Source organism: Chenopodium album, chromosome 12, assembly GCF_948465745.1.
Source record: "Chenopodium album chromosome 12, dcCheAlbu1.1, whole genome shotgun sequence".
NCBI lineage: Eukaryota > Viridiplantae > Streptophyta > Magnoliopsida > Caryophyllales > Amaranthaceae > Chenopodium > Chenopodium album.
The window spans coordinates 2,861,321-2,874,014 of NC_137845.1; the positions used below are offsets into that span (position 1 = coordinate 2,861,321).

The following is a 12,694-nucleotide window of genomic DNA, read 5'->3' on the forward strand; positions in this document are numbered from 1 at the left end:
ATCATATCTTTCAAGCATACCTTAGCTTATACAAAATTCTCATAAAAATTGTTATGTTCGACTACTGAACCCGTATCAGTAAAAGACATTAATCTCTCTCTTTTTCCTTGATGTTAAATTATTTTGTAAATTTCATATTCTTAATCTCCCTATGAAGAGATTATTACTCTTAATAGTCTTAATTCTACAAATTGACACAATTGAGGCTTCATCTATAACAGTATTACACAGCAAATGTAAACTCGTAAAACCCTGAATTTAATAATCCCTCACAATATACGGTCAGTCGATCAATCAAATACAATATCATTATTCGTATGCTCTTATACTACTCACACAATAACACACACATTGCGTGTGTTCTAACCTTACTAGCAATGATAAATTAAAACTTGCAACCCAATGACCAAGACCAAACACAAAATCTTCTTTGCGTGGTGTGAATCATCAGCTCATTTCTCTACAATGTTGCAATATCAAGCCTAATTTACGGGCATTTTTTTTTATTTTTTTCTTTTGAAAGGATAAATATAGATTTAAAAAAAAAAAAATACTTCTAGAAACACAATTTTTAAAAAAAGAAAATCTAGAAAACTAGAAAAAGCTGTACATTGCTAAAAGATTTAATTTTAAAAATAATAACAAAACAAAAGATAATTACAGAGAAATAGAATTTAACTCAGCTTCAACTACATACACTCTTCCAACATTCCGTACAACATTACATATACAAAAACCCTTTATTTTTTTCCTCATAAAAATTGTAACCTCATACAATAATCTCACGTAAAAAAGTGAGAAAGATCACACGAAGGTGTTTCCATGGCGGCCTCGAATGGCAGCGAATACTTCGAATTAGACGTTAACGACTTAGAATCTTCTTTCCCTAAGGCTTCAAACGCCGAAACAGTTGCTAAAGATGAAGATGACCTTATTTGGGCTGCTATCGAACGACTTCCTTCGTTTAAACGATCCAAATTTGCTCTTATTCGTCGAGATGATGATGGTGAGGGTGTAGGAGCGGGAGTTTCTGCCATAGATGTCACTAAGCTTGATCGAAATCATCGTGAATTAGTTGTAAAGAGTGCTCTTCAAACTTCTGAACAAGATAACTATAATCTTGTTTCGGGTATTAAAGAACGGTTTACAAGGTATTTAATTTGTGATAATAAACTTTGGATTATAAATTTGCATGCATGAATTGAATTTGTTAGGCAAATCTTGGATATTTTTATTGTAAATAATTTTCTTGAATAAATATAGTGGTTTTACCGTGAGAATTATTTGATTTCCTTGCAATTTCTTGATTTCTTGACGTAATAATTGTTGTACATATAACATTAAGTTGAACCATGTTAGATGTTATTATTAGAGTTCATATTAAAAGTTTTGTAATCGTTTTTTTTTTTTTAATTTTTTTATGTAAAATTATTGTAGAGTTGGATTGGAATTACCAAAGGTAGAAGTGAGATTCGAGAACTTGAATATTTCCGCGGAAGTTCAAACGGGAAAACGAGCGTTACCTACATTGATTAATTTTACTCGTGATAAGATTGAGGTTTAATTTCGATCTAAACTCGATATTTTTTTGCAATCAAATAGATTATCTTATGAGATTTGATTTGGATTAATTTTCGTAAAATTTACAGGGTATGTTAAAATTTTTGAGGATATCTCGACCTCAAAGGCATACATTAACTATCTTGAATAATGTCAGTGGATATGTCAAGCCTGGAAGGTAATTTTCATGCATTACATGTAGAAGTATTGTATAAGATGTAGAATGTTTGAGCAAGTTTAGTAACTTCGTATGTGTTAATTGTACTAAATACTAATTGTTATTTAGTCAAACAAATTGCATTTCACGTTAAAACGACTGAAATCTTGGATGGTTGGATTTTGTGTGAGTCCATGTAAAATTAGGTTTCTTTGCTGATGGATTTATATTACCGAGTATAATTCTTAACTTTATTTGTACGTATTAATCATAATGAAATTGTAAAGTTTGTACACCAAACATATACTACGTATAAAAAAATTGATCTAAGGTATGTATTGAGATGAGTACAAAGATAAGCATGACTATATTTTTAGTACATATAAATTAAATCTAATAGATAAAGTTTGCGAATAGTGCTAAAATTTAAAGAATGATAATTTTTGTAAAACAAAAGGAGTACTTTGTATAATTCACAAATTCAAGATTTATGATATGTTTAAATTAGAAAAAATAAGTTTAAATCAGATCTATTTCATCATTTATATGGGATTTCTTATTACTAAATACTAATTACAACTTTAAGTTTAAATTAAAATATACATTGACACAAATGTAGCAAGACGTTATTTACATTGGTATACCTATAATATCACAAAGTTTATTAAAAAAAAAAAAAAAAAAAAAATTAAGTTTATGTTAATCATGGATCAACAAAAATAAATATAGGTGATTTTTATCTCCAAAAGAATAAAAAGTCTTTCCCTTTTTGCTTTTCGTCATTAAAACCCAAAATAGAAATAAAAACCTAACCCCCTTTTTTCCCCTCTTAATTCCGATTTCCGGCAACTTTCGACAACTCCGCTGAAGTACGGCGGCGATTTCTATCTCCGGCAACCGCATTTCTCCGACAATATTTTCGATGGGCATTTGTAGTCGAATTCGACTGTAAAAATTCCGTTTGTTTGGAGCTTTTATCGTCGAATTCGGTCACTAAAACCCATAATTCAATCCAGAAAAATTGTCATACTAACAATAATTCGGAATTGAAATTGATTTTGGTATTAATTATCTATCATATTTGATTATTTAATTGATTACTTTGGTAAATTTCAGGATGACATTGCTTTTGGGGCCTCCTGGATCAGGCAAATCTACCCTGCTACTAGCTCTTGCTGGAAAGCTTGACAATTCTCTAAAGGTCAACATTACTTCTTTAATCGTATTCTATGATTTTCAACTTTTATTATAATACTATAATTATTATATTTGTGTTCAGTATGATTTAAATACTGTTTAGTATGACTGTACATGCTTAGGTAAGAAATGGAAGCATTCGATATTACTCATAAAATTTGCATAATCCTTTTAATGCGAATTACTCCCTCCGTCCCCTTTTGTTTTCCCCGAACCTCCTTTATGATCCGAGTTTGGTTCATGAAGTAACTAATCCAAATGGGACAAATAAAATAGGGCGGAGAGTGTATTTCTTTTTACATTATTTAGTATACTGCAATGCATGTGACTGTTAATCTATATCTTAGTTTGTTGTTTATAATTTGTTATTGAAATATTTATGTGGAATTGTGGATAAGTAAACTAATTGAGGTTTTCAGTATGTCTTGTTGCTTGATTAATTATGGGAATTAGACTAATTTATGGCCTATTCAAATTTTTTGTATGCAGAAAAGTGGAAATATAACATATAATGGCCATGAGCTAAGTGAATTTTGTCCGCAAAGAACTTCAGCCTTCATTAGTCAAACAGATAATCACATTGGTGAATTAACAGTGAGAGAGACTTTCGATTTTGCTGCTAGATGTCAAGGTGCAAGCGAATCCGTTTCAGGTAAAGTCTGCAACTTCAAATCAGTGCATGGCAGTGGTGATCCAAGTTATTTATGTTGAAAGTAACATGCTGTAACAATACTAATTAAGTTTGGAAAATTCTAACATGTGGTTGCAATCTATGTAGTGTTTAAATTCGTTTTACTTGCAGTGTTGTGTGTTCTTAGTGTCCTAGATGGTAAACAAAGAACACAGTAACAAGTAGATGCTTGATGTTTTGAGCCAATTATTTTTTTCTCTCGCAATTGTAAGTATTGATTATGGTATGTGATTTTGCAGGATATATGGGGGAACTTATTCGATTGGAGAAAGAAACAGATATACATCCGAACCCAGAAATAGATGCGTATATGAAGGTTGTGTTTTAGAAATGACCTTGTTCTCTATCCCTTACATAGAGAGTAAGCTCAGGAGTTTACTAATAATGTAATTATTTGATGACATGTACTCCAGGCGTTATCAGTTGGTGGAAAAAAGCACAGCATTGCGACAGATTACCTTCTCAAAGTTCTTGGCCTTGATATATGTGCTGATACAGTAGTTGGTGATGACATGAATCGAGGGGTTTCGGGTGGTCAAAGAAAGAGAGTTACTTCAGGTGTCTATTCTTTCATTCAACTGACTCTACTAGTTGTCAACTTTTTTTTTCTTTTTTTCCTTCTAATTACATGCATTGCTTTGCAATCTTTTGATGCTATCTCACCTAATGCAGGAGAACTGATTGTTGGGCCGAAGAAAACACTCTTCATGGATGAAATATCAACTGGATTAGATAGCTCGACTACATTCCAGATTGTTAAATGCATGGGGAATTTTGTCCACCAAATGGACGGGACAGTGCTCATGGCTCTACTTCAGCCAGCACCTGAGACATTTGACATTTTTGATGATCTGATGCTCTTGTCAGAAGGTCATATGGTCTATCATGGTCCTCGTGCAGATGTGTTGGATTTCTTTGAATCTTTAGGATTTCGCTTGCCCCCTCGTAAGGGTGTCGCAGACTTTTTACAGGAGGTTTGATTTTTATCAATTAATTGTCTTTAAAAATAACTTTGGCTTGTTCATTGAGTTATTTAACCCTTGAATTTGCCTTTCATTTTAGGTTACCTCTAAGAAGGATCAAGAGCAATATTGGGCAGATCTTTCGAAACCGTACCGATTTATTTCTGCTGAACAAATTGCTGAAGCATTTAGAAATTCTCGATTTGGGAAGATGGTAGGATATACTTTATCTGATCCGTATGACAAAACAAGGAGTCATCCTTTAGCTCTGTCCAAAACAAAGTTTGCATTACCAAAATGGGAGCTTTTTAAGGCATGTTTCTCCCGTGAAGTTCTACTGATACGCAGGCAAAGTTTCCTGTATATTTTCCGAACCATTCAGGTATAAATGCACATCTTATTTATTGCACCTTGATTACAATAGTTCATGATTTGCTTCATAATAAACATGGTAGTCATACATACTTATTAGTCAATAACAATTTTCCATAGTACTTTCAGTTTTCCACGTAAGTCTTGTTTTTGTTATCAAATGTTTTGTTTCAATAGTGCATGTATCAAATGTTTCTTGCATAAATGATCAATTATCTTTCTATTGTCATTTGGCAGGTTATATTAGTGGGATTTATAACAGGAACAACTTTTTTAAAATCTAGGCTACTGACTACAGATGTGACTTATGGAAATGTCTATCTTGCATCCCTTTTCTATGGGATCACACATATGATGTTTAATGGATTTTCGGAGCTGGCTCTTATGATATTTCGACTCCCGGTCTTTTACAAGCAAAGAGACAATTGCTTCTATCCTGCGTGGGCGTGGTCACTTTCAAGCTGGGTTCTGCGTGTTCCGTATTCTGTCATTGAATCTGTTGCATGGTCGTGTGTTGTATATTACCTGGTTGGATTTGCACCCGCAGCTGGAAGGTATGCCTGGCCAGTAAAACTTCATTGAGATACATAAGAAGCAAATAGTCTCATATAAGTCACACCAATTTACTCTTAATTTTTTCTTACTTTCTACAGCTTTTTTCGTTTTATGCTGCTGCTTTTTGTAATTCACCAAATGGCATTGGGTCTCTTCCGGATGGTGGCTACGCTGGCAAGAGATATGGTCATTGCGAATATATGCTCTACAGCTTCCCTGCTTGTTATACTCTGTCTATGTGGCTTTATTATTCCAAAAAGTAAGCCTCGTGAATCTTAAAAGTTACATGAGATACTGTAATTTTAAGGTAAGCTACCCTAACTGGCTTATCTACATTTCAGCTATGATAAAACCATGGTGGATTTGGGCATACTGGGTGTCACCCTTATCCTACGCTCAAACTGCAATATCTGTGAACGAATTCTCGGCGACAAGATGGATGAAGGTAATCTCTTCTTTTCTATCTCTGGCCTGCAGAGTATTTTTAAAATTCCCAGAAAGTAACAAATAAACTTATAAACTTAATATGTGCATTTCAGGCCTTAGGAAACACTACAGTTGGACAGAATGTTTTAGAGTTGCATGCTATACCAACAGATGGTCATTGGTACTGGATTGGAATTATTGCTTTATTAGCGTATGTATTTCTGTTCAACAACATTGTTACACTAGCCTTGGCCTATCTGAATCGTAAGCACCTAATGCTTTATTTCTTTTTCTTGAGTTGACTTTTATTTGAAGGAGCTGAAAACAAAGCCTTGCTTTCTTTTAGAATATAAATTAATTGTATTCGGGGTTGTTTCCTGTATGTACTTCATCACAGCACTAAAAAAAGCCCAAACCGTGATCCCAGATGATGTCTCGGATGATTCCGAACATGGTGAAGGTCAGTCATCTTCTCCTCTAGCTTAATAAGCATATATAATAACTGTTGAAAGTATTGCATTCTCTAAGAGTGTGTACTTAATACTTATGTAGGAAAAGATGTGGCGATTACTTTGAACAATGGTTCTAAGAAGGGAATGATTCTTCCATTTCAACCACTTAGTATGACATTTCATAATGTCAATTACTTTGTTGACATGCCAAAGGTAATGACACCTGTTTCATATGCTTTTATGTTAGATGTGAAATAATTGTTAATAGCTCAGGTTTATTTGATGTTGTTTCTCATAAATTGTATAGGCCATGAAGGCTAAAGGTCTACCAGAAAAGAAGTTGCAGCTGCTGTCAAATGTGAGTGGAGTTTTCTCTCCAGGAGTTCTTACTGCTTTAGTTGGGTCAAGTGGAGCAGGAAAAACTACTATGATGGATGTGCTTGCTGGCAGGAAGACAGGAGGATATATAGAAGGTGACATTAGGATTTCAGGCTATCCAAAAGTGCAGCATACTTTTGCCAGGATCTCAGGATATGTTGAACAGAATGATATACATTCTCCTCAAGTAACAGTGGAAGAGTCGCTCTGGTTCTCTTCTTCACTTCGCCTTCCTAAAGAAATCAGTAAAGAAACTAAAAAAGTTAGTCCTGTTGCTGAACATTACTTGTTGAAATGGCTTCCTAATTTTTTAGTTCCTGAATTTAATCAGTAAGCTACAATGATATTGCAGGAGTTTCTTGATGAAGTAATGAGGCTGGTGGAACTTGACAATCTTAAACATGCTCTGGTGGGATTGCCTGGTACTACTGGCTTATCAACAGAGCAAAGGAAACGACTAACCATCGGTGTAGAGCTTGTTGCAAACCCCTCTATAATTTTCATGGATGAACCGACATCAGGGCTTGATGCACGAGCAGCAGCTATTGTTATGAGAACAGTCCGTAATACTGTTGATACAGGACGAACAGTAGTCTGCACTATACATCAACCAAGCATTGATATATTTGAAGCATTTGATGAGGTTAGGCTATACACGTGCTCTTATCTGCAAATAAAAAAATCATGCAACTTTGAAACCCTTTATGACTTTCACATTTTGATGCACAGTTGCTTCTTATGAAACGCGGTGGACAAGTCATATATGGTGGAAAGCTTGGAGTTCACTCTTGCTTAATGATAGACTATTTTCAGGTGAGATGATTGATTAAAAAACCTTGGAAGTGTCAGTACCTTCGAATCTGGGTTTATTATTCCAGTGACCCAAACTGGACATTAGTATGATAATTATGTGTATATTCTAATAGAAAAATTGGGGTGCTTTTCCTTGCTCAGGGAATAAATGGAATCCCTCGAATTCCTGATGGTTATAATCCTGCAACTTGGATGCTTGAGATTACCACCCCTGCCGTTGAAGAGAGACTTGGTCAAGATTTTGCCAGCATTTACAGAAATTCCAGTCAGTTCAGGTAATTTTTTGGGGTTGCTTTCTTTGTTTTGAAATAAGGTTGCTTCTTCCATATTTGTGTTCTCAATAACGTTTTTGTTTTATGTTCATTGTGTATCAACTACAGAGAGGTAGAAGCTCTCATAGAGCAAATGAGTATACCACCACCTGGATCAGAACCATTACGATTTGATACGACATTCTCTCAAGATATCATATCACAGTTTTGGCTTTGTCTTAAGAAGCAATTTCTTGTGTATTGGAGATCTCCTCAATATAATGCTGTGAGATTCCTATTCACTACATTTTGTGCCTTGGTACTTGGCTCTATATTTTGGGATGCTGGCTCAAAAAGGTAAGATACCTCTCTTGCTATAACATCTTTTCATAATAATAAATTTCCTCTTCTTGTATCTGATTTCTGCTGATTTTCTGATTCCAAAGAGTTCCTTATCCTTTATATAAACTACCAAAGTTTCTGTATCAGTAATGATGATTCCTTTTTCACGTGGAATAAATTCAATCTATTACATTGAACCAATTTTTTACAATATGGATACCTATGTTGATTCCTTTTGAACCTGTTCTAATTTTAAGGGATTCAATCATTAACCTGATTACAATCATGGGAGCCCTTCATTCTGCATGTTTGTTCTTGGGCGTCAGCAATGCTTCTTCTGTACAACCAGTAGTTTCCACTGAGAGAACAGTTTTCTACAGAGAAAAGGCAGCTGGAATGTACACTCCACTTGCTTATGCAGCTGCTCAGGTCACAATACTTTTCAATCATTATCTCTATTCTTTCATAAATGATATACTCATGTTCAGTCAGGTGCACAAGTATCAAACAACTGAACATTAGTATCAAACATATCAGGGAATATATCTATTTACATGTTGCTTCCATTTATTTCGAATCAGGCTCTTGTTGAAGTTCCATATATTGCTGCACAGACATTGGCGTATGGCATCATCACTTACTTCATGATTGGTTTTGAAAGGACATTAAGTAAGTTGACTGTTTTTGCATCATATAATTTTTTTTTTTTATTTTTTTTTTTAATTGTTCACTGAATTTTAGCATTTGGTAAATGGCCTAAATATGCAGAGATTTAATATTTTGGTGATGTCTTCCTATGAATCTGTTCCATCTTTTAACAACTCAGCTATTGCAATCTTATTAGCATTTATTTGGAACTATTATATTTCTTAACAACTGAAATCCTTCAGTTATAACTACAATTCATTGTTTGTTATGCAGGGAAATTTGTGCTCTATCTTCTCTTCACTTTCCTTACTTTCACTTACTTTACCTTTTATGGAATGATGTGTGTTGGCTTAACGCCAACACAGAGTATGTCAGCCGTCATATCTTCATCATTTTACTCACTTTGGAATCTGTATTCAGGATTCCTCATTCCCAAAAGAGTAAGTTCTGTTTCCCTTTTTTGCTTGAATCATAATGTTCATGGAATCTAGAAAAATTTCCCAGTCAAGCTGGTTAGACGGATTCTGTTAGTAAACTAAATACAACTTGCACTTACCGTCTTTTGTTTCTCTATCTGTAGTTTATCCCTGGGTGGTGGATTTGGTTTTATTACATCTGTCCTGTAGCGTGGACACTGCGTGGAATTATATCTTCACAGCTTGGTGATGTTGAGACTATCATTGTTGGAGATGGGTTTCAGGGTTCAATTAAGGAGTATTTGGATGTTCATTATGGCTATGGCCCTGGAATGATTGGTGTCTCAGCTGTTGTACTTCTTGGCTTTACGCTCCTGTTTGCTGGTGCCTTCATTGCTTCTATCAGATTCCTCAATTTTCAGAGAAGATGAGATGATAGTACTGGTATTTCTGGCAATCAGATATATATTAGAAAGAGATCTCTTCGAATTGATTATAGTTGGATTATGTAGGATCCAATTCCAATTTTGTTTTTTCAACTGTTGTATAGTTTAAGACTAGGAGCTTTTTTCTGAAATTATAAGTAAGCATTTTTAGGATTCAGGTGAATAATGTGATTATGAGAAGTGTACTGACAGTGTTCATTTCTTATGCACGACTCAGTTTTTCATCATTTCTTAAGCAAGTTAATCAATGCTAATTGCTAGCGTTTTCACTCTAAGTAGTCCAGATTGGACAGAAATAATGTTCTAATTTGAAGGACTTTGAAACCTAAGTTATTTCAAGACTTGAGCAATCATCCCTTTAAAAGAGTACTCCGTATGAAGTATCACCTGTTTTACCATCTCATATGTCAACTAGCTGTTTATTTTTCAATTACATTTCAGATCTTTAGCATTTGTTGCAATAAAACAAGATGATTTACGGAATTTGTTTGAATGCAAGTATGCTAAAGACATTTGGAGTCAATGTGATTTAACTGGGTGTCTCCTTGATGTTCCCTCTTCTTCTTTTGCCGAGAGATGGGTGTGGATGGCAAGAAAATTTTAAACACCAAGGGTCTGCGCAAGATTGTACCTTTGTTATGGGCTGCGTGGAGGTGTCGAAATCTATTTAACTGCTGGTTTTACCAGGTTCATGGAGGAACATAGCGAATACACAGAGCACGTCTTTGGCTCGGTAACAACAGCACCCAATCCATCCCCTGCATCATGGCTTTGTCCCACTGTGGGCGTGGTGAAATCAACACTGATGCCCACGTCCCTACTGGTGGCGTCGTCAGACTGGGAGCTGTGAATCTGTGATCAGGATCAGGATCAGTGGGTAAAGCTGCTTGTCAGCTTGTGGTTGCTGTAAGGGTTCACTTAAACGATATAGGTTGAAAGTACACTTGGCGAAAAGGCTCGGGAATGTTCGTATATAGGTTGAAAGTGATGCCTCCAATGCTGTCCAAGCAGTTAACAATCCGTGCAATGGAGTTACACCAACTCACTTAAACGATATTAGGAAAGATAGTTTATTGATAGTTATATTTTGATTTCTTTTAAGTTGTCGGGCTAATAAGTGGGAAATTAATGGAATTTCGGAGTTAGTTTATATTGGATCATTTCCGCTGAGTTTCTTGACATTACCGGAACTTAAATGCTCCTGCTATCTTGGACTAATGAAAAACAGGTTGCAGGTCACCTTGGCTGATAATCTGAGACACCCCCCAAGCTTGGATTATTGTAGAATAATCAAAAGGTTGGATTATTAAAAATAAATACGTCAAAGGTTGGATTATTTAAATCAAATTTTCCTATAAAATATTGCAAAGTTGAAACTAATATGAAACAGGTCAGGTAATAAGTAAATGAATAACTTTTGTATACATCCGATGTACAGTAATTTACTGTACACCGGGAGTCACTTTTTATCAGATTTAGGGTCACTTTTACAATTTTTTGGGTAACTTTTATCAATAAAGCATAAATACTTCGTAACTTTTATTTATGTCAAGGTAACTTTTATTCATATTAGGGTATAACTTCTGCTCATTTTAGGGGTACATCCGATTTATTTAGACGTTTGTCTTAATAAATTAACAGCAAAAAATTGCACATCAAAACTCTAAGAAATTCATACCCTAACTCAATTTTCGTAAATTAAAAGGGGCATACTGAAAAAATTAAAATTGAGGATAAATTTACCTTCACATGATGTTAGCTTTATCAGATTTTCCTTTCCTTTGATCAATGATCGTCCCAAATCCCACCATAACTTATCAATGGAGATCACTTTTTTTTTTTTTTTTTTTTTTTCGAGAGAGAGGGTGAATTGGTGAAAGGTTACTTAAGTTAAATAGTCCCAACTCCCAAATACTCCACTATTTCTCTCGTAAAAATAAGGATTTTTTTGAAAATAACACCACAAATTTTAGAAAATTTTGATTATAACACCACATTTTCTAAACTTTAATTATAACACCACAAAAAAATCAAAAAATTTGATTCCACCACCATCTAACGATTTTTTGGATAGAATCCGTTAAAGGGACCCACAATGGACACATGTCAATAAACAATTTGTTAAAAAAAATAAAAAAAATAAAAAACAAAAAATAAAAAAGAAAAAAGAAAAATAACACAAACCCTAACCCAACCCAGCCCACCACCAGAACCACCTGCCCCAGCGGCCGACAACCCAAACACACTGGCCAGAACCTTCTAACTCCACCAAAATCGCCGGAACCTTCTGAACCCACCGAAACGCCGGCTCCACCATCTTCCCTCCTCCTCGAAAACCACTCCAGTAGCCTCCGCAACAACCTCACGTCCGCACCAACGGAAAACAGCCGCCGAACCTACCTTATGCACCGCACTGACCCTAGTTAACTCACGTACTCTCTCCGTCCTTGAATCGGCAAATCTGGGTTTAAGTTTGTCGATTCCGGTCGTTTTACGTGTGGAGGTGGTGGCTAGGGTGGTTTTCGGGGAGGAAGAAATGGGTAGGATCGGGTTTTCGGTGGTTGCGGCGGCTGCTTTCTGTTGGTGGGTTGGTGCCGATGTAGGGCTGGGGTGGTTTTAGGGGAGGGGGAAGGGGGAAGGTGGTGGAGCCGGCGGTTTTGGTGGGGTCAGGATGTTCCGGCGGCTGGCAGGTGGTTCTGGTGGTGGGGCTGGGTTGGGTTAGAATTTTGGGTTTTTTTTTATTTTTTTATTTATTTAATTTTTTAAACAAATCGCTGAGTGACACGTGTCAATAGTAAGCCCCACTAACGGATTCCATCCGAGAATCCGTTAGGTTGGTGGTGAAATCAAATTTTTTGATTTTTTCGTGGTGTTATAATAAAATTTTGAGATTTTGTGGTGTTATAATCCATTTTTTTAAAAATTTGTGGTGTTATTTTCAAAAAAATCCTAAAAATAAGTTCAATTGTCTTTTTATTTTATTTTATTTTTATTTTATTTTATTTTTTATTTTTACAAGTCATTAAAC

At 35.1% G+C, this 12,694-nt stretch overlaps 1 protein-coding gene across 1 annotated transcript; it reads left to right on the forward strand.

Moving 5' to 3' along the window:
• The first annotated feature begins 822 nt into the window (after positions 1 to 822).
• On the forward strand, positions 823 to 9,856 carry LOC145571605 (ABC transporter G family member 31-like). Its single transcript, XM_081630637.1, has 24 exons — positions 823 to 1,151; positions 1,438 to 1,558; positions 1,650 to 1,738; positions 2,834 to 2,918; positions 3,404 to 3,566; positions 3,845 to 3,921; positions 4,019 to 4,163; positions 4,278 to 4,579; positions 4,668 to 4,949; positions 5,177 to 5,493; positions 5,593 to 5,753; positions 5,836 to 5,939; positions 6,034 to 6,184; positions 6,318 to 6,380; positions 6,473 to 6,585; positions 6,680 to 7,012; positions 7,103 to 7,393; positions 7,480 to 7,563; positions 7,705 to 7,838; positions 7,944 to 8,171; positions 8,414 to 8,585; positions 8,738 to 8,825; positions 9,078 to 9,244; positions 9,385 to 9,856. The coding sequence occupies exons 1-24, from the start codon at positions 823 to 825 to the stop codon at positions 9,649 to 9,651; spliced, it is 4,266 nt and encodes a 1,421-aa protein (XP_081486763.1). The 3' UTR covers positions 9,652 to 9,856.
• Positions 9,857 to 12,694: the final 2,838 nt, after the last annotated feature.